General features: G+C 35.5%; 1 protein-coding gene across 3 annotated transcripts in view; it reads right to left on the bottom strand.

Annotated features, from left to right (window-relative positions):
- The window catches only part of LOC148939256 (catenin delta-2-like), a 169,257-nt gene that overhangs the window by 91,118 nt on the left and 55,619 nt on the right, over nt 1-22,520 (bottom strand). For 2 of the 3 annotated variants that reach the window (XM_089107125.1, XM_089107126.1), the window contains 2 exons: nt 15,093-15,278; nt 9,978-10,088 (listed from right to left, as the gene is read on the bottom strand). In XM_089107125.1, the coding sequence (XP_088963251.1) occupies nt 9,978-10,088; nt 15,093-15,278 (297 nt within the window). The remainder of the gene's footprint in view (nt 1-9,977; nt 10,089-15,092; nt 15,279-22,520) is intronic. The other variant, XM_089107127.1, reaches the window with a different exon arrangement.

Below are 22,520 nucleotides of genomic sequence, written 5' to 3'. Positions count from 1 at the left end.
GTTTTACTACTGATGACAGTCACTGCATATGAGACCGAAATAGCTAGTAATTTTAGTGAAATTTTATCACTGTTTGTGAATGTTATCACTGTCTATTAAAAGGATTTTATCCCAATTTGAACTTTTATCGTCATGGAAAGGTAGTATGGCCTCCGAAATTATCTACGGAACTGAAATAAGACGCTTATTAATGCACCAATTTTACCAACTACAAATTTATTATTCTTGTTATTAAACTGTAAAAAAAAAAAAAAAATGTCAAGTGTCGCCAAACGCTAGATGGCGTTGAGGTTTTTTTCGACACTAGCGCCAGTTTCCACTCTTATAAGTTACCAATACTCTTTAATTAAGGCTTTTATGTTTGTTTTATGATCAGTGACTTTGCAGATTAAGAACGAAAAAAAAATCACGAAAAAGAACGAAAGGAATCAATTTTGTTTAAGATTCAAGAGTTCACACAAACCTTTAAAGTAGAAAAAAAAATAATTCAACGAACTGTACGTTTATACCAATATCTCGTACAATAATACACTTATGAAACTTTTTCCCCAAACTGCCGAGATTTTTTTAAAAAGAAGTTGTTTTTTGTCAAATTTGCATCACTCTCCCCTAGATATTGAATAAAAAAGAATAAATTATCTGGCCATAAGTTTTTTATATTTATAGAAGTATGTGACTACTTTTGACAATCAGACGTTTAAGAACACAAACAGAAAACAGAAAAGAAAGAACCAAAAAACAGACAAGAAAAGAAAAAAATAGAAAACAGACGGAACAAAGGAGAAAGGGAAATCTCAATCATAGAGCACCACTACAAGTACCTTCTGAGGCGTGTCAACAACTTAAATTTAACGATATATCGGAAGACCTGTCGATAGCAAAATTATTTGTTTTGAAGGATATAACGAAATAGGAAACAATTTTCAGAGGAGACCCAACTGAAAAGGACTAAAACTGTATAACCCAAAATGGGGAGTATATGGTGTAGCGTAAAAATTCCTCTGATCATAGTTTTCTAGGATCCCTTTTTTTAGAAACGATTAAAAAAATATAAAATCTTAAGACTACCAAATAATCCTATTTTTCATGGTAATTTTCATGACATCAGGTCGTTAACAACTTCTGCGCTGACATGCCACTAATCAGAGCTATTCTTAGGGTTGATTATACACAACGAAAAATTTATTACAGCACTCCTCCTGGCTCAAATATAAGCAAAAGAAGCCGAACCAAAGTGAAAAATTACATCATAGTGTACAATCCCTCAGCTGAGGCACCCCGGACAGCTGACCCTGTTGCCCCCCCCCCTTTTTGAACAGCTCTACCATTAATCCACCAACTATATAGGTTTTCCCCCTAGAGTTGTGTCTGTTGAACTTTATTTTAAAAGAATCAATAGACAGGTTTTCAGAGATAACCCCAGCGCCATACGTCATACTTGAGAGCAGCGTTATACGTCATACGTCAGAGCAGCGTCATACATCATACGTCAGAGCAGCATCATACGAAGCCGTTCTCCAATTACTCACTGTGGACTTTCCCCCTAGAAAGTGATCCGACCGTAACGTGTTTCTCCTTGTTTTCCCGTGTTCCCTTAACAAACGGCTCTAAGTAGAGACAGCTCGTCGGAGAGAGGGTGATAAATGTACTTATAGAAAGCAGTGACAGAATATCAAATTTCTCACTAGGTTGCAGCCTATTCTGCAGGGCTACGGACTTATGATACCTGACCTTGAAATCTAGTGAAGAATAGAGAGAAGATTAAATACTAAATATCAAATTCGTTAAGCATTTCGGTAAACTCAAATCCCGACTCCGCATTGTACTTCTTGGCTGAAGGTCCTAGAAACGGAGATCAGCACTGCCGGTAGGGACTGTTAGGTCCAGTGCCGTGTCCTTACTTTTTTTTACATTTCATCCAAGTTTTTAACGGTTATAGTTGATAATAATAATACCTATTATTTGCTTTGAAGTAACCCAAGATAAAAACTATTGTTTAGAAAACAATATAAAGATGTTAATATTTATTGAATTTTGATGGGCTTTGTCTTAAGGAGCACAGGAAAGGCAATGGGAGACCACGGAATCAAATGGGGAGGAAAAACTCTCCTGGACTTAGATTACGCTGATGATTCAAGCATCCTAAATGAAAGTGTGATCAAAATCAATGAACTTTTAAAGGTTTTGCGAGTTCAGGGTGTTAGAATAGGTTTAAAAATTAATGTTGAGAAGACTAAGTCACTAAGGCTAGGAATAAGTGAAGATGAAAAGGCTATGTAGGGTAACAAAAAGATTGATCAGGTGGGCAGCTTCACTTACCTTGGTAGCATTAGTAAAGACGGTGGGAGCAGTGAAGATGTTAAAAGTAGAATAGCCAAGGCTCAGGTTTTTTTTTTCAAGGTTAAAAAAATTTGGAAGAATAGGAAGATAAGTTTGCAAACCAATATCAGAATTTCGGAAGCTACAGTGATGACAGCGGTTGAATATGGCTCTGAAGCATGGGCGCTCTGAAAAGCGGATAAAGATTTGCTAGATGTTTTCCAGAGAAATTGCTTGCGGATTGTTCTGGGTACCCGACTGGCTGACGGTATTTCAAACAGTAGGCTGTACGAAAAGTGTGGTTCAATCCTGCATTCTAGGGCTATAATGAGAGAAAGGTGAAGATGGCTAGGGCACGTTTTGCTGATGGAGGATCACAGATTGCCGAAGGCATTCCCTTTGGCCAACCTTCTTGGGCTAAACGTAAAGCATGCCGTCTACGGTTTGGGTGGGAGGAAACCATAAAGAAAGATTTAAAGGATACGGGAACTTCCTGGGAGGTGTAAAGAGGGATACTTTGAATAGATTGGGATGTACGAGGAGCGTGCGTAGCTGTGTTGGCCTCAGGCGGCTCGGTACTACGATAATTTATTAGTAGTTAGTAGTAGCATTGTTATATACCTATATATTACTAAAGGAAAAATTTTTCGGAGCAAAGCGATCCGGTCTTAACAAAAGTTGAACTCAGGTAAGAGGGGAAGTACTAAATAATAAGGCCTATCCCCGATTATTCAAAATATTTAGCGACATCGGATCCATCAAAAATGTATGATATGCAACTAGGATAATCGATTTTTGGACAAAATTTCTTTTATATCCAGATTAAAAACTGATGTAGGTCAACAAAAATATCAAGGTTTTCGGGATTTCATATTTAAACTGATTAGTGAAAATTCCATTCATCTGCCTCTACTTCTTTATTCAGAATATCGAAGAAAGTTAATAGTCAATATAAAGTAATAGAACACAAGCTAATAGCCCACATCCCAGGATCAATAGAAATATCTAAGGCGCAAGGTTCTTTTTGCATTTAAAGAAAGGTTTTAAAGACTAAGAAGAAAACTAGAAGCTGAAGAAGCAGCAGAGTCTGAAGAAGCAGATACTAGAAGCAGAGGTAAAGGGTCTGAAATACGCCCTAAAAAAATCTAAGGCGCAAGGTTTTTTTTTGCATTTAAAAAAAGGTTTTAAAGACTAAGAAGATAACTAGAGGCTAAAGAACCAGAAGAGTCTGAAGAAGCAGAAGAGGTAGAAGAAGCAGATACTAGAAGCAGAGGTAAAGGGTCTGAAATGCACCTTAGAAACATCTAAGGCGCAAGGTTTTCTTTGCATTTAAAGAAAGGTTTTAAAGACTAAGAAGAAAACTAGAAGCTGAAGAAGCAGAAGAGTCTGAAGAAGCAGATACTAGAAGCAGAGGTAAAGGGTCTGAAATGCGCCTTAGAAAAATCTAAGGCGCAAGTTTTTTTTTTGCATTTAAAGAAAGGTTTTAAAGACTAAGAAGAAAACTAGAAGCTGAAGAAGCAGCAGAGTCTGAAGAAGCAGATATTAGAAGCAGAGGTAAAGGGTCTGAAATACGCCCTAAAAAAATCTAAGGCGCAAGGTTTTTTTTTGCATTTAAAAAAAGGTTTTAAAGACTAAGAAGATAACTAGAGGCTAAAGAACCAGAAGAGTCTGAAGAAGCAGAAGAGGTAGAAGAAGCAGATACTAGAAGCAGAAGTAAAGGGTCTGAAATGCACCTTAGAAACATCTAAGGCGCAAGGTTTTAAAGACTAAGAAGAAAACTAGAAGCTGAAGAGGCAGAAGAATCTGAAGAAGCAGATACTAGAAGCAGAGGTAAAGGGTCTGAAATGCGCCTTAGAAACATCTAAGGCGCAAGGTTTTTTTGCATTTAAAGAAAGGTTTTAAAGACTAAGAAGAAAACTAGAAGCTGAAGAAGCAGAAGAGTCTGAAGAAGCAGATACTAGAAGCATAGGTAAAGGGTCTGAAATACGCCTTAGAAATATCTAAGGCGCAAGGTTTTTTAAGATAACTAGAAGCTGAAGAAGCAAAAGAAGTAGAAGAGGTAGAAGAAGCAGATTCTAGAAGCCGAGGTGAGGACAGTGGTCAAGCAAGGGTCTGAAATCCGTGAAATACAGATTCAAAGGTAAGAGAAAATATGCTGGATAGTTTCCGGAGAAACTACCTAAGGATACTCAGCTGAATGACGGCGTATCACATATAAAACTAAACGGCAAATTTGGTTTAATACCACTTATACTCAGTTACTCAGTTATACTCAGTTATAATTCGTTGTTCAAAGCGAAAGGACCTGTGTGTGATTTGTATTACATTATCTAAAACCTGTTACCTACAAAAGCGCAGTGACTTATTGAATGAAATTGGATATGATTTGTTGGACATAATTAATGAATAATGAAATTGATATTTAATGAAATTGGATATAATTTTTTGGGATATTTGGACGGACGAACCGATGATAAGGTGATTCATAAGCTCGCGTTGACCTACTTATTCAAAGTTAAATGTAGGTTTTTGTCTATTTTATAATAAATTTCAATGGTTCAGTTCGAAAAGGATGCTGTTGTTCTAGCAAAATACAGAAGTTATCCACCATGGCCCTGCCGAGTGTTGGACATAATTAAGGCCAAGAACACTAAAATATCTTACGTTGTATTTTGTTACGGAAGCCATGAAATCGTGACAACAGCCTCACAGCTTTCGAACTTTGTTAGCATTTCAAAGGAGGCTAAGAAGAAAAATGAATTAGGCGTTGCGAACGCTTTTGCGGAATTAGCTGATTTTCCTCATAAGCATCTTGAGATCAGTGGTTCAAGTTTACCAGATACATCGGTGGATTCAGTAAACTCTGTTTTTATCGGACTTGGACACACTTAAATCCAGTCTCCGGAATGATATTGAAAAAGAAGTTTGCAAAAAAGTTGGATTGTCAAATAGTGCGGATATGGTTGACTCTATCGTTTCACAGATTCACGTCTCTATACTCGTTCAGTATTCGGCTAAGTTTGATGAGATTGAAAACAAACTGCAGGCTCTTCAAAACACAAACCTAGCCCTGGAAAATAGGGTTGAACAGCTTGAAGCACGTCTTGATAATATAGAGCAGGAAAAACTACTGAATCAGCTCGTATTTCATGGTGTTGACCACAGTGGGGGTCTTCCCATCTCTGAGTGTGTATTGAATGTGATTACAGATAAAATGCAAATTTCTGATTTTTCTTCTACCGCAATAGTTTCTGTATTTAAATTTCGAGCAAATTATACTGATTCGGACACCATTGTTAATGCAAAAAAGCGTCCTTTGCCTGTGTTGGTTACGTTCAAGTTGGCTGAAATTGCAAGAATATTTTTTGTACGTAAATCAAAGCTGGCTCTGTCAGGGATTTCCGTCAACCAGTACCTAAAATAAAAAACGAAGCGGACTCTTGAATTATCTAAAAGTAAGCTTTGAAACAGACATGCTTAATTAAATAACAGGAAGATTTTTGGAAAAAACTCAATGGAAGATATCCGTAAAATTCGAGTTATGGCTGAAGTGGTTCGTCTGTCAAATCTGACCTTATAATTTTGTGTTTTTTAAATTTTGTTGTTGAATTACTTGTTTGCTTGTTGTTCATTTTTTTTTTTTTTGGCAATTTTTCCTTTTGTGTCGGGTGTTTTTTGTTTTTTTTTTTCTGCGTTTTTTTTTTTTCCTTCTTCTTTCTGCCTATCAGTTTGTTTTTTTGTCGTAAAGGTAATCACCCTCTTCAATCAGTGCGAATATATATTATGATCCTTTGAATGAATTCGAAAAAAACCGGTTTATTCTTGGAAGCCAAGCTCGTGACACACTTGCGGTTGCGGGGGATGATGAATGTATAGATAATTTTTCGTTGAATTGTCGCCCTAGTAATTATGTGAATCTAAATAATCTTTATGACTATTCAAATCCTGCGAGTGCAGAAAGAGCGATCGTTTTCTGGAATTGTCAAGGTCTAAGAACGGCATATTCTTCTTTATGTGAGATTTTAAGTTCGCTATATAAGAAACCGTGCATTGTAGGCCTTTGTGAGACATTTGTTTCTAGCAAGTCACTGCCATGGGGTTTTTCTTTCCCAGGATATTTTTGCGAGCGAAGAGAACGGACAACCATGGAGCGGGACGGTCTAGGCCTTTTGATTAGTGAAGGTACCCAATATTGGGTTAGGGATGACCTTTCCCTGTGGCTTGAAGGTAGGATCGAAACACTTTTCATTGAAATAAAAAATGAAGGGGAAAGGAACTTGATTTTGGGAATAATTTACAAAAATCCGTCATGTGATATTAGTTTTTTTCTTGATAAATTTGAACCATTGTTAGATAAAATTAATAATGAAAATAAAAACAAATTTATGATGGGAGATTTTAATATAGATTTATTAAAAAGAGCAAATAGCTCAGATTTTGTTAATATGATGGTGTCACATGATAGTTTTCCTCTTGTGACTATTCCAACTCGGATTTCGCATCTCTCGGCATTTTTAATTGATAATTTTTTCGTTAATGGTGGATTGTTTGAAAGATCCCAAGCAGATGTGGTCGTGTCTGACGGCTCGGATCACCTTCTTTTAATAAGTAAAATAAAGCTAAATCAGTCAAAGGAAAATAAACAAAATGAAAGGACTTCGTTTTACCGTGAAATGAATAATAAAAACCTAAAGAGTTTTGCACATATGGTGGATGAAACAAATTTCTCGAGTGTAATAAAGGAAAAGTGTCCAAATAATGCATATGACCTATTCAGTGAGATAGTGACGAATGTAATGAATGAAACATGTCCCTTGCGAAGAATAAACCCTAATAGAAATTTTCCTAAGAAACCATGGATATCAAAAGCTATTCTAGTTTCAATAAAGCAGAAAAACAAACTTTGAATGTGAATTATTTAAAGGATCATTCAGATGATAGTTTTATAAAATTCATAAGATTTCGGAATATTTTAAATTCAGTAAAACGGAATGCTCAGAAACTTTATTTCCAAAATGAATTTCATGAAAATCAAGGGGATATGAAAAATACATGGAAAACAATAAATAAACTTTTGGGTAAATTTCAGAGTAAGGAGGAGGTGAGAGTCGTGGAGACAGCAGGAGGTCGTCTTACTGATTCTCAAGACATATCTGAATTTCTGTGTGGTTATTTTGCAAATGAAGGAAAAAGACTTTGCGATCAAGCGCGGGCTAAACTACACACATCTGCGAGTTTTGGATCTGTCATTAAAAGACAGCCTGTAAGTCAGAATTCCTTTGAGTTTGCAAGGTATTCGGAACGGGAAGTGGCACGATTCTTGGGTACGATGAAGCCAAGCTCTAGTGGGATGGACGAATTTTCCCTGAAACTCATAAAGGCCGCAAAAACGAGTGTCTTACCTGTGTTGACGCACCTCATCAACCTTTCTTTAGATCTTGGAGTCTTCCCGGAAGCACTAAAGATTGCAAGAGTGATTCCTCTTCATAAAGGAGGGAAAAAGATGACCCATCGAATCGAAGACCTATATCTATTCTCCCATTTTTCTCTAAGTTGTATGAGAAAGTGGCACATGCCCAGTTAAGTTATTATATTGAAAAGAATAAAATTCTAATGGAAAATCAATTTGGGTTCAGAAAAGGGCTATCTACGGATATAGCAGTTCTGAAGTTGGTTGATTGGATTAGTGATGCATTTGAAGCTGGTCTCATACCTGCAGCTGTGTTTTTGGATATGAAAAAAACGTTCGGTACGGTGGACCCCTCAGAGCTTATTCAAGCTCTTGACTCGATTGGGTTTAAGGGTTCAAGTCTGGAGTGGTTTTCATCGTATCTAAACAATAGGTATAAGATAGTTAAGAATGGGTAATTTTTATATTAAAAAATGAAAGTATAGTGTGGGGTCCCACAAGGGTCAATCTTGGGACCTCTACTTTTCATTATTTTCATTGATCGAGTGAAACATTACCTGTCAGAGGCTGGTGTCATCCTGTTTGCAGATGACACTTTGCTTTTTCTGGCAGCGCCTTCACTTGATGTTTTATATAATAAAATTCATAATGCAGTTTCTGAATTTCTAACTTTTTCTCAGCAAAATATGTTAACCCTAAACTTTTCTAAAACCTTTTTCATGATATTTTCTAGACTTTCTTCTAGTGCTGGAACTGACCATATCACGGTTCAAGAAAATGTGATAAAGAGAGTAGCAACAACGAAGTATTTGGGGTTTTTAATTGATGAAAACCTGTCGTGGAAAAACCATTCAAGTGCAATAGCTGAAAAATTAAGCAGAGGCCATGGGGTGATGCGAAGAATTAAAAATCTAGTCCCAAAAAAGATCCTGAAAATGATTTATTTTTCTATATTTTACCCATATATTAGCTACGGATGCTCTATATGGGCAAGTAATTTTGTTACATGTTTTAAAAGACTTCAAAAACTTCAGAATAGAGCTGTAAAATTATTATCTGAATTTGATGATTCTGATGAGGTTCCTGCCTATGAGTATTTTAAATAGAATAAGTTAATGAATGTATCCCAAATTCGAGGTTACCATGTCGCGATTTTCTCGTATAAATATTTGAATCAGCTGCTCACCCCTGCTTTTGAAAATATTTTTAGTTTTAATAGAGACCTTCATGATCATAAGACAAGAAAAGCTGATGACTTAACTCTTGAGTTTAGGAGCACCATTCGGGCATCTTTTGTGATTCGTCATTATGGTCCTCATGTTTGGAATACATTACCCGAGTGTGTGAAAAATGTGCCGAGTCTTCCGGCTTTCAAGTCACGGGCAAAGAAGTTTCTTTTATCTTGTGAGTGAATTTTGTGTTATGCCCACTCCTGGTTGTCATTCTATTTAAGGTATTTCCCCGAGTTAGTTTGCTTTTTTTCTTTTTTCTTTTTTTTTCTATCTACTTCCTGTCTTTTCCTCTTTCTCTCTTTTTTCCTTTATTCCTTCATCAGATAATTTTCTTGTGTGTTGAGTAGCAAGGTATGAATGTTATTTTAATTAGCTGAGAGAGATAACCTCGCTTGCCCTTTCAAGCTTATTGTCTTTCTTGGCAGGCGAAAGGCGAATAGTGTTCGTTTTCTTTTTTAATAAATGTATATCTCATATCTCATCTCATAATAAAATAAAAGTTAAGATGGATAGGTGAAGCTTTATAGACGAAGGGTAATACGACTAGTACCAACTCAATTGAGACGCCTGAGGCAAATACAGCTGCTTCTCCTCCGCGTCAAGGATGAGCAATGCTTTTTGGCAATCCAGATGGGTCCTTTTGTAGTAAAGGACACCACAAAATAACATGAGAAAAGGTTATCAGAAAAGATTTAAAAGAAGCAGAAAGCTTATGAGGGAAGGGGGGGGGGCTTGGCTCTGAAAAAATGAGCAACTGATAGTCTGAGCTTGCTACTGCGATGTAGTATCGTTACCTTGTAATAGCGCTAATTAAAAGACATACTAATTTTCTGTATGTGGTAAAGCGACAATAGGATACAATATACTTGAACGTAATAACACGCACAGCCACTTACTACAAAAATACATTTTTATAAAGACAGTAAAAAACAATAAATTCATGCTCTGACTAGAAAAAAGAGAAACATGATGACATAATAGATAAGAATAAATAAGTGAAAATTGCTAAGGCTTACTTTGTGCTGAAACTCGGTGTGAGGGTGGTGAATCAGATCTTTCACTGGGAGAAGGTGGGGTAGGTGGTCGATCAGCGATAAGAGCGGGACTTGGTGCCATGCTATGATTGGCTAAAATAAAGTAAAACATGCAAAACAAACATAGAACAGAAACAAAACATGCAAACAGAATCCATATAGAGAAACATCTTACAATAAAATAAAGACTTATGCTAGTCTGAAATAGGAGAAGGGGTCCAAAGGATTCTCCCGCACTTCAAAGCTTTTGTCTGAAAATTACACTTTTTTGTTTTTTCGAGCCTCCAACCCCTCTCCTGGGACCCCCCCCCCCAATATTGCCTTACCTCTCCCTCCTAAAGGGTGAATAAAAGGAAGTAAGGGGTATCTAGAAAAATACATCCGTCATTTGGCTCAAAGTAAGGCATTTCTTGTTTCTTCTTTAAATAAAATTGGCCCTTATTTAGCCCAAAAGCGCAATTTAAGCTTCCAAGAGAGATAGAAAAAGTCATAAAAAGCTACTAGTAGCACAAAAACATCAAGAATGTTCAACTAGAGTTTAAAATACATTTTGACAACAATCCACAATTATATTAAATTACTTCAATTTAAAATTCACTACGATATTATCTAATATTACGCAGAATTATAGAATTTCTTTCACATGAACTAAGATTGAAGCAGATGGAACAAGAAAGTTGAAGACAGTTGAGTGCAAATGGTCTCCCACGTTGTTATGCATATGAGCCATCAACATCCACTTGCTTGAAACTTATCTCTGATTAGAGGAACAATACATAATAGGTGGCTCGGTTTAGAAATGTACTCTCAATTGAGAGGGGGCTTCCTTGGTGTTCCGAACTTATTAACAAACCTTTTCCTTTTTGAAGATTTTTTTTGTGAACACAAAATACAGACAAACAAACAATATTCAAATAGAGCCAACATAGAATTAAGCTGGAATCGAAGGCTAACCCACAATCAATATAATTTTGTGATCCACCAAAAAAAAAACAAATTAAATAAAGCAAAGAAAAAGGGAAAAGAAGAACAAAACTAAAAACATTATAACTTAGAGCAGGAGAGGGGCAAGGGAGGCTACCCCGGCACGGCAAATTCATAATATATAATGCAATCAAAAATTATACATCAAGAAGTACCTATCATCAAGGGTACTTAATATATTATTTTAACTTTTTCTTCAAAAGAGGCCAGCTATTCAGATTTTTTAATTTACTATTTAATTTAAGCCTATTAGCTGTGGAAGATATTTGAAATCTCATTGAAAATCTAGCTCTTTCACAATTTACAGAGGGGATAAATAGTATATTTTTTGCTTCAGTAGTGGTCATTAAGGGTTTTTAGAGCATGAGGGTTTTTTAAAAATAAATTTAGGATATTGTTTCTTCATAAAAAACCAAAGGTAAGAAATATACTAGTTTAGTTTAACTTGAAGAAAACTGTTATGGAAAAGTCTCAGTATCAGCACACCGTCGACCAGTGCGGAAGCGTCAGTAAGTGTTCGAATTTCGTTTTCGACAAAGATCGCACAGAATAAGGCTAGGACTATAAATAGTCCCTGTAATTGTTCGTCGCCTGTATGTTCAACCAAATTCAGTCCCAGATTTTGTATTCAAGTCCAGTGGACATTGTCCGTCACGCGACAACCCAAAATCAATCCAATTTTTCATCCCTTAATTCTATGACTATCTACCTTAGTTCTGCCCTAGGAGTGACCTATGGATGGATGACAAATGCAATGACATCATTTTTACACAATCCTAAAAAGGGCTTATCCCATATTTGCTTCTCAATTACTCAGACTATCTGTCTTGGCTTTTTCTACGATTAGCCATGTTTTGATGCCTAATGCAGAATACTTTATTTTAATTCAAATAAAGGGATCCACAGAGACGGTTTTAGGGGGGACAGAGGGGGCACTTGCCCTGGGCGCAGAAATTTTAGGGGCACAAAATTTCAAATAAATAATCTAATGGTTATAATCATTTTGCAACTTTTGAAATTCTATTATTATTAAAATAAAGTAGGGGGCGCAGTTGACAGTAAGTATAAGCAAATTGAATCCGAAGTTTTCATTTTTCCAGAAGCAATCAATTGGGACTAGACAATTAATAATTTTGCGGAGGCTAAAATATGAAAAGTCAGATTTAAATAAATGTAAATTTTTTTGTTAAAATATTGTCTGAAAATTTGTGGGAGACAGGGAGGGGGGGGGGGTGCTGATCAAGATTCTGTCCCGGGTGCAAGAGAGGCCAGAAACGCCACTGGGGATCCAACATCCCCTAGGTGAAAATAAGGTAGATCTGCACAAAATAGGCACAAACAAGGACAATAAGGAACGATAGAGATCTAACATCCCTAAGGCGAAAATAAGTCAGATGCAGAGCAAAGTTGTGCAGACCGTTTTAGTTAACTCCAAATGCCGTATCCCTGTAACTTCAGATTCAGGTAAAGTCAGCATTTGTATTTTAATGAATTCAAAAATCCGATCATATCCTCCAGAACAACACTTTAAATTTAGAATCTTACATTGTTCATATGAAATCAGATAGCATAAATCAATCAAAAATCATAAATGAAAAATCCTTGTCATTTTAAGCTTCTTTCCTGATTACCCTTAAGAATAGCAGGTAATTGCGAAAACAAATTGTTGAAAATTTCTAAAAGAACTTTGAAATCCTTTGAAAATTAATGCCATGAAAATTTTTATTTTCAAATTCCTTTGTCGTTTAAAATATGAGGATAATTAGTATAGCGGAAATAAGTCAAATAAGTCAGAGTCGCAGAGTCTGGCAGAGTCGCTGTTTGAGATGTCTTTTAGATTTAGGAAGCCGAAGCCCTGAAGTGTTCACGTACTCTCATCAAGGCAGATTTCTTATTATGTTCTTCAACATCTTTCAGGTAATCATAAGACAACACAATGTCCGCTAGGCTCTTCATATTTGACAAATCATCAAGTAGTTTAGCATCTAGCCTCTTAGCCATTGCTTCAGCACCCTTTTCGTTCAAGATACGTCCAGACAACACTAGCATGAGCTCTCTTAGCTCCGCAAACAAGAGATGGATCAGTGGTTCATCACACTGAAGTTTTTCAGTGAACTCTGCGAAGTCAAATAAGTCAAATAAGGCGAAAATAAGTCAGATGCACAGCAAAGTTGTGCAGACCGTCTTAGTTAACTCCAAATGCTGTATCCCGTTAATTATTCACACACAAAGGGGGCTCAAACCCCCTGATATAGCTTTTACGACATTCAGAATCTGTAACTTCAGATTCAGGTAAAGTCAGCAATTTAAATTTTAATGAAATCAAAAATCCGATCATATCCTCCAGAACAACATTTTAAATTTAAAATCTTACATTGTTCACTTGAAATCAGATAGCATAAATCAATCAAAGATCATTAAATGAAAAATCCTTGTCATTTTAAGCTTCTTTCCTGATTACCCATAAGATTAGCAGGTAATTGCGAAAACAAATTGTTAAAAATTTCTAGAAGAACTTTGAAATCGTTTGAAAATTACTGCACATGACAATTCTTGTTTTCAAATTCCTTTGTTGTTTAAAATATGAGGATAATTAGTATAGCAAGGGGAACTGCTTAATGCTGCTCCGTCGGTAAATAATACTCGGAGTTTTTCCTCATATCCTTCAGACAAGTACTGGCCAATGCTTCACCAACATGAACTTTATCATATACCTAATATGGTACTTATGAAGTATCTGAAACACACTCGAAAAGTGAAGTTCGATTAATGCTAATGAAATAAAACAAAATAGGATGAAAATGTAATAGTGTAGAAACAAATTTCGGCTATATATTTGCACATGAGGAGGGGGGGGGGTAAAGAATAGCATATATTAAATACGTAACCTAACCTAATCTGACCCAACCTAGGTATCTTTTTCCCCTAAACCCAAAAAAACAACAGTTTAAATATTGTAAACGCAATGACAAACCACGGTTTCCAATCCAATTGTCTATTGAAAGAAACCCATTTGACTAGTTTCTTAAGCATCTTTCGTATATAATATTCCGCGTGTGTTACAGATAGTACATAAGTACCCCTAATATTAACATACTTAAAGGATTCAAGAAAATTAGTGACTCTTTTTGTTAACTTAGATGTCTCTATCAATATGCTCAAAAATGATGAGTGAAACAGTACTTAAAATTTACAAATCTCGTTTCAAATTTTCTAAAATTAGAAAATTAATTAAATTTAGAAATTAGAAATTGGGTTCTGGGTGATATTTAAAGAGAGAAGATGTTTCTTGGGTTCAACCGACGTGAAAATATTATTTTTGATGAAATGGTCAAATACCTGCTTTTGATTGAGATCCTTTGAGCAACCAGCTATTCAAGGTAATAAACCCTGTTTTATTTTATTCCAGCACTATTAAGAGGGCTATGTTGTGGGACATGTTTGAAACACAAATTATTTAAACAGATTTCTCACTTCAATATTTTTCCAAACCCCAAAAGCTATCCGATCAGATGATTGGCTTCCTAAAAGTTGACGATATCCAATGATATTGAGCAGGCGGACGTTATTCAATCCAATGACATTGCACGGGCGGGCTAGTTTTGTTAGATAGTCAATGTAATTGAAGAAAACTTCGGCCCATGCATTTTGTTACGAATGAAATATCTGGTGAAACCTAGAGGATAATCAGTGTTTGAAATACGTGGGACATGCCCTCTCTTTCTCAGTTTTGCATCCAGTCTCGAAGACACTAAGAGCTTCAGTTTCCAATCCAATGGTTATTGCCATGCTAGCATAATATTCATGATCAGCACCTAAAAGGCTATCTGCTTTCTAGGGGGCCATAGTACAGCAATTACCATGCTTCAAGATTTCCTTCTATTCAGTTTCGTGATTTCACTAGCCGCAGTAATATCAAGGAAAAGAGAAAATAAATTAGTATCTTACACTTCCACAGTGATGCCAATGCCCTAAAATGTAGGGGGGAGAGATATTTTCTACTTAAAAAAAAATGAAGAAAGAGGATGAAAAAAAAAAAAAAAAAAAAAACAGAGTAGAAACTCAGAGAACAGCACGGACAATGTTAAGCATATGCAACTTTGGACAGCGTACCTTTTGGTTCAACACCGTACACTCCGGCCATATCGAGAGGATAGCCTGCCGAGTCAGCATACCCACCATAAGATCCAGAACCTAGTCCATGTTGGTACACGTAATCGCTTCTTGAACCGAGGGGTGGATATCCATCATGATCCCCGTACCTCTGCGAGGCTCGGTATTCAGGATAACGTCTAGAGCCTAAAAAATAATTAATAAAAAAGTCCAAGTTAAAATAATAAATATTTTGATGGAATTCATACGAAAACATGAAGGTTTAAATCGTGCGGAAGAACTTCAAAGAGATCCACCCAATCAATTCATTCGAAGCAGTTAAAAAAAGGTCAAAGACAAAGTTGAAGATCAAAAGTCATTTGTCTGATATTACCTTTGACGAAATTTGTACTTGATACAGCACTTGGGCATATATGCCAGAAAATTCGGCTTTTATTAACCGTTAAATAAGACTTTTATACCAAGTAAGAGACAGTTAATGCAACGATGGAAATTTCCACAAATGTTTACTCTTTTGTTTCCTTATTTTTTCTCTCTTTTTTTCCTTTATTTATAGAGCTAATTCAGTTTGTATTTCTTTCTATTTACTGCAGTTTGCTTTTCTCAAAAGACTTTCCACAGAGATTTAGAGTTGTTGGATGACAATACTTCCAAGACCATAAAACTCTAACAGATTTTTCTTCTTTTTCCATGTTGCAGTCAATCAACTGCATCCCTAAATAAAAAAGCCTGAATTTTCCTCATTGCCTTCAAAACTATAATTTAAGTAAACAAAAACTTTGGTAAGTATATTTTAAAAGAGCCACTCACTCAACACACTCACTACAGCCACTCACTACACTCACTCAAAATACGTTTTCTGTAGTTGGTGATTTTTTTTCTGTTAAGCCCTTTCTATCTATTTCCTATTTATTAAAATTTGAGTTAATTTTTCAAATGTTTTCTTCTTTAAGAATAGAAGCAAACACATATTTTGAATATCCAGCATTATTCACAAGTGTAACTTTTTACATTTACCTTCTGTTTGAATTGTTGACGATTGTGATGACGAAGAAGAAGTGACGATTGTGATGACGATTGTGATGTGAATTGAAGAAGACTGTGATGACGATTATTCGGATGACAAATTTTAGTAATTGTAACGAGTGTTGAAGTTTCAGAAACGTGAGAACGGCAGTGTGTTGAAGAAAAACTTAAATAACATAATACAGCTTGGAAATACTCAAAAATTGCAGGTTTTTGTTTTAAATTTGGATTTTGCAATTTTTGCGACTTGTACATCTTTTTTACAGCTAGAACAATTTACGAATAAGTGAGCAAAGAAAATATATTTTAGATGGAAATATAGTTTTAAAAGGAAATAGAAATTATATAAATTACAAGAAAAAGACAAGAAAAATACCATAAGAACATAAGTACAGAAACAATTACATAAATACAAAATAAATACACAAGTACATAAACAAGTACACGAAAATACCATAAGAACCTGATTGGTGGTTTAACCACTAATCTATAGCACACCCCCAAACCTCTGAATATGGTTTAATCGTATATTCATTGCTTATAGAATAGTTTTCATAAATAATACCCTATAAAAACCATTAGTGTGACTGGAATAAAAATTGTTTACGTGACGGTTTAAATTACTCAGTTTGAAAGTGGTGTAGTAACAAGCTTAACTTTTGTTAGCGCTTGCTCCTTTTAGTATATTCGTCTACACGACTTGCCCCCTACATTGAAATACAAATAAGGAGAAGAAAGCATGAAAATATCTACATTTTAAAAATCCTTTTTATTTCTCCTCTAGCTGTCAGGGTGCCAACTCATGAAACTTTAGGGGAGGGGGGGGGGGGTTAACGAAGATACGAAAGAACATAATCTGCACTTTACTGAAAAAAATACAAATGAATGTGCATTGTCGGTTCAATATATATATATATATATATTGATATTTAGTAATCAAAATGTTACTATTATTTGATTTATTAGAGTTCTAAAAGTAAAAACATTTATATTTTTTCAGTAAAGTGCAAATTATGTTCTGGCCTTGGGAAGGCACATGGGTTTTGAGCCCTACTCATGTTAATTTCTGCTCAATTTGAGTTTGACTCGGTTATTTATTGTAATTTCTGTTCGTTTTGGGTTTCATTTATTTATCGATGCTGATTTGTGGTAGTTTCACGCTTGGTAGATTATTTTATTTTATTTTTGCTTATTTTTGGTTTAATGGAGTTCTTTACTTTTCTTTGAAAAACTTATTTTGTGAAAAAGTTTTTTTGATTAATTAACTACAAGGCACAACCGTCACGTGTAGCCTACAGCTGCAAGATCAAATTTCAACTTTCCTACTACTAAAGCTACTATAAACAATGCTATAAACTACAAAGCTACTTATAAACTATATACTATATACTTTATAAACTATAAAGCTACTAAAGCTATTATTACAGCACCAAACCACCTGAGGTCAACGCAGTTGTCCCCTTTCCTCCTTCCGACTCAAGTCATAGCTTCGTTAACCCTCCCCCCCCTATAGATTTTCTACTTTCTTTTTTTTCTTATAGCCTCCATAACGTCTTTACCTCTATTACCTCCTTCTCTCCACCCTATTCGTGGATCTCCTACTTTTGCTTTGGCCTCAGCTTCATTAAATAAAAGCACAATTGCCAACCTATCATCCTTTATCCGTGATTAAATAAAAAAAAAACAAGTTTTTGTAACTGACAGCAAGGGGCAACATTAAAACTTAAAACGAACAAAAATTATACCGTAAATGAAAGGAATTGTCCCTTCCTCAACGCCCCGCTCTTTACGCTAAAGTTTGATTCTTTCTCAAAACTCTACTTTTTGAAACAATAAAAAACTTTAGTGTAAAGAGCGGGGTGTTCAGGAGGAGACAGCCTTCATATACGGAATAATTTCTTTTCGTTTTAAGTTTTAATGTCGCCTCTTACTTTCAGTTAAAAAAAAAACTTTTTTTTATTTATTTTCTGTAAGTTTTTGAATTAATGCAGGTATTGAAGATTGATCACCGTACATGAATAATTAAAACGAAATTTGCATATTAATTTTACTTTTTTTTTAACTAATAATAATCTTATAATTACCTCAGTTGGTTTTTGATCAGGTGACTTTGGGAAAAAAAGGAGCGTGGGAGGGGACCAAGTTGCCCTCTAATTTTTGGTAACTTAAAAAGGGCACTTGAACTTTTAATTTCCGATCAAATGAGACCTCTCGCGATATTCTAGGACCACTGGGTCGATATGATCACCCATGGGAAGAAAAAAAAACTATATTTTTGCAGATAGGACCTTGAAACCTCTATAGTAGGGTTCTCGGATACACTGAATCTGATGGTATGATTTTCATTAAGATCATATGACTTTTAGGGGGTGTTCCCCTCTTTTTCCGAAAATAAGGCAAATACTCTCAGGCTCGTAACTGTTGATGGGTAAGACTAAACTTTAGATTTATTAAAGTTAAAAAAAGAGAAAACTGTTAAAGTGAATATAGATTGATAGTTTAATATATATAATGATATTTATTCCTGGAAATCTTAACAATTTAGGATTTATTAAAGTTAAAAAAAATTGTATTTTGTTTTCAGTTAAATAAAAATTATGTTCTGGTCTTTAGAAGGCACGGGTGGTGTTACCCTTACTCCAATTAATTTCCGGCCTTTTTGAATTTAACTCAGTTATTTATAGTAATTTCTGTTTATTTTGAGGTTCATTTATTTATTGATGATGTTTAACGATTGTTTTACACTCAAAAGGTTATTTGGCTTTATCTCTGCTCATCTTTGGTTTGATATAGCTCTTTAATTTTCTTTAAAAAACTTCTTTTGGGTAAATATAATTCAAATTAATTTATATTCGTTTTTAATTGTCCTTTTTGTTGGTTAATAAAACACTATTTTAAATCTTTTCGATTTTCTTTCCAATAAAAATTCAGTTTTTGGCTACCTGTTTATGTTGGACAAAGTTGTTCAACAATTTTTAATAGCATACGCCCTTTTGAAAATCTGGATACACATAGTATATTATAATCAAGTTCCACACCTCAACTTTTACTGAAAAATAAGACTTAATACCGTATTCTGTTCCGACATTATATCTATGGTATTTTGACAATGTGGATGCACTTACATCCTTTTGATTTAGTTCTATAGTAAGAGCAAGAGTAGTAACAGTAGCAGCCCTTAACTTAATACCCTTAGTCGCCTCTTGAGATATTGCTGAGAAGGCTAATTAACAACCAGCGTGCACATAGTGCATTTTGATTTAGTTTTAAAGTAACATAAACCAATTCGGAAAGATTCTTCTTTTCACCCTATCCAAGTTCTAAGATATCCCGCCTGGATATCTTAACACCTTGGACTATTTCGACAACCATGCACTTAAAGTATTTGGGTTTTCTTCAATAATAGCAGTAGTAGCAGTAAACGTATTTGCGAAAGTCGTAGTAATATTGGTAGCCCAGGAATGTTCTAAGCCATTCTCTAGCTACTACTAATACGCCCTTTTGACCGACTACATCCACATAGCATGTTTCAATTTAGTTCTACGTCTCCCTCAACATTGCCTTAAAATTTATCCTTAATACCCTCAGCCTTAGTCGTAGTTAAGAGTATAAGCAGCAGTACTAGTGTGCATATAATACCTTTTGGTTGCTTCAACATCCCCCTCAACATGCACTGAAAGTCTCAACTAAGTACTGTAAGCTGCTCCTGATATATAGCTTTTGCGCTCTTTTAATAACCTGAATCGACATAATGCGTTTCGATTTAGTTTAATATCTTCCTACACATTCCCTGAAAGTTTCACCGAAAAGTTTTAGCTTCAGTAGAACTAATAGTAGTACTCGTAGTAGTAGCAGCATTATTAGCAGAGGCAGCAGCAGCAGTATTAACCCTGGCTGTAGTACCAGTTGTAGTAGTGTGCGCATAGTGCCTTTTGGTTATATCAACGTCCCTCTCATTATGTCTTGAAAGTTTCAACTAATACCCATCTTTGTAAATCTATTTACTTGATGATTGGCAATACAAATCGTCCATTCATGCATTCCTGGGATATTGCAGATATGCCCTTTAGACAGCCTGCATACACTGAGTGTGTTCTGATCTATAACAGTTAATAAATAATTATTCTACTCCAAAAGGAGCGCCTTAGCTCCGCCTTCGAGTTCAACTGAGACAGACGCGTGCAATCGCCTCGATTGACCAAAGCAACACCAGTTGACGTTAGCATTCGCTTTGATTCGGACCAAATTAAATAATGAGTGATAGTGAGATAGTGATTGGATTGTTGGACAATTTAGTCGATGAAGATTATGATCGTGAGAGGCATGGAAGGCAATATAAAGCTCACTCGTGTCGCAGAATACTCTCAAGTGAGAGTCATAGTGATCAAACAAACGGCTCTCGGAGCCCAGAGTTTCAAACTCGTGCTCGATATGGCTCTCGGAGCCCTGAAATTAGTTTTAGGAACGAAGAATCTTGCTCTCGGAGCCCCACAAAAATCCATGACACAAAGCGGAAGGCTTCCCCGGAAAAGCACAAAGGTAAAAGATTAAAAGAAAACACGTCAAATGACGCTCTATTCAAAAAGATTTCTGAAGAACGTTCTGGTACCAAAGATGGTCCCAAGATCCATAAGAAACTTGCCAAAGTTGCAAATAGAGCTTTTTCTGAGCCTTTGGAAATAGTGAAGCTAAAAAAGTTATTTGAGCACCACCCTAGGCCTGCAAATACCGAAAAAAATTGTTCCTCCAAAGGTGAATAGTGAAATTTGGGCTATTCTCTCATCACAGGCTAAACAGAGGGATGCTAAGGCACTTCAAGTGCAGCGGACAATTGCTCACTCAACATTTTGTGTTTTAGAGGCAGCAAATGTGATTCTTGAGCTAGAAAATGAGCATATTAAAGAAAAGGTTGTCAAAAACCTTACAGATGCAGTGCACATGCTTGGCCTCACCAATTACGATCTAAGTTTAAAAAGACGTCATGCGATGAAATTCGAATTGAAACCAGATCCCACTGTAGCATCAGCTTTATTTGCTCCTGAAGTCAAAGTCACGGAGTATCTTTTTGGCAAAGATATTGCCAAAACAACGTCTAAAGCTAAATCCGTGGCGGATTTGAAAAAAATCTTTTGGAAAACCAAAAAACGTGCAAGGGGGGGCCTACCGTTATCGTAGGACCGTCAAGAGAGGTCCAAATTCCAGAATTTCCAGAAAAGGGATCGCAAATAGCTGGTATGTACTATTTAACATACCCCACCATTGATTTTTATGTTTTGTTGTGAATTTCAATAGGCGGTCACAACATTTGGCTGATGGTTGTAAAGCTGGGAGAATTAGTAAGTACATCTCAAAATGGCAGTCAATAACCAGTGATTTGAATATTTTAGCCTCAGGCTATAAGATTGAATTTGAGAAAACACCACTAAAAGCTTTGAAAACAAAAAACAAGAGTATTACGTTTGAAGAAATACAGGCTATATGTAAAGGAGTTGATATTTTATTGCATAAAGCTGTTATTGTTAAAGTACCCGACTTCACAATAAAGGAAATACGTTGTATTTCTCCCGTTTTTACAGTCCCAAAGAAAGATGGGTCTACTCGGTTTATTCCTTATCTTAAAAATCTATATCAAAACATTAAATATTACCATTTTAAAATGAAAAGTGTTCATCCTCCGGTTCTTTTAATAACAAAAAATTGTTATATGGCCTCTAGTGATCTAGTCGATTTTTATTATTCATGCCCTGTTGATTTTGATGATCAAATGTGGCTTTGTTTTCAAGTTGACCTTTGTTATGCGTTCACTTCAATGCCGAATGGCCTATCATCTGCCCCAAGGGTTCTTACGAAACTTATGAAACCTGTTATCTCTCTGCTTCGAAGAAAAGAGTATTTGTCAGTTACGTAATTAGACGATTCTCTCCTTCTGGGAAGGTCATATTTAGAATGTCAAAATAATGTCTATGAAACAGCAAAATTACTGTCAGAGCTGGGGTTTGTGATCCACCCGAGAAAGTCAGTTCTCATTCCAAGCCAAAAAATAGGATTTCTGGGCTTTTTGTTAGATTCGCGATCAATGCGTATTTTCCTGCCGGAAAGAAAAATTAAAAAAGTTATACATTTGGTTTCAAAAATTCTTATTCGAAAATTGACTACGATTCAAGAATTGGCCGAAACTCTTGGCGTTCTCGTTTCAAAATTTCCAGCAGTAGAATTAGGGCCTTTATATTACCGAAAAGCGGAATCGTTCAAAACTAAAGCATTAAAGTACGCGAAGGGTAATTTTGCGGCAAGGATAACTTTACTATCTGATGTAAATTTTGAACTAGAATGGTGGTTGAATATTGCCAATCATGCTTCTCAAGCAATTGGATCTAGATCAATTGACAAATATTTGTGTAG

The sequence above is a fragment of the Artemia sp. Qi Xiang Cuo genome, chromosome 21 (genome assembly GCF_049724085.1).
Source record: "Artemia sp. Qi Xiang Cuo chromosome 21, ASM4972408v1, whole genome shotgun sequence".
Lineage (NCBI taxonomy): Eukaryota > Metazoa > Arthropoda > Branchiopoda > Anostraca > Artemiidae > Artemia > Artemia sp. Qi Xiang Cuo.
This window is presented reverse-complemented; position numbering and strand designations above follow the sequence as displayed.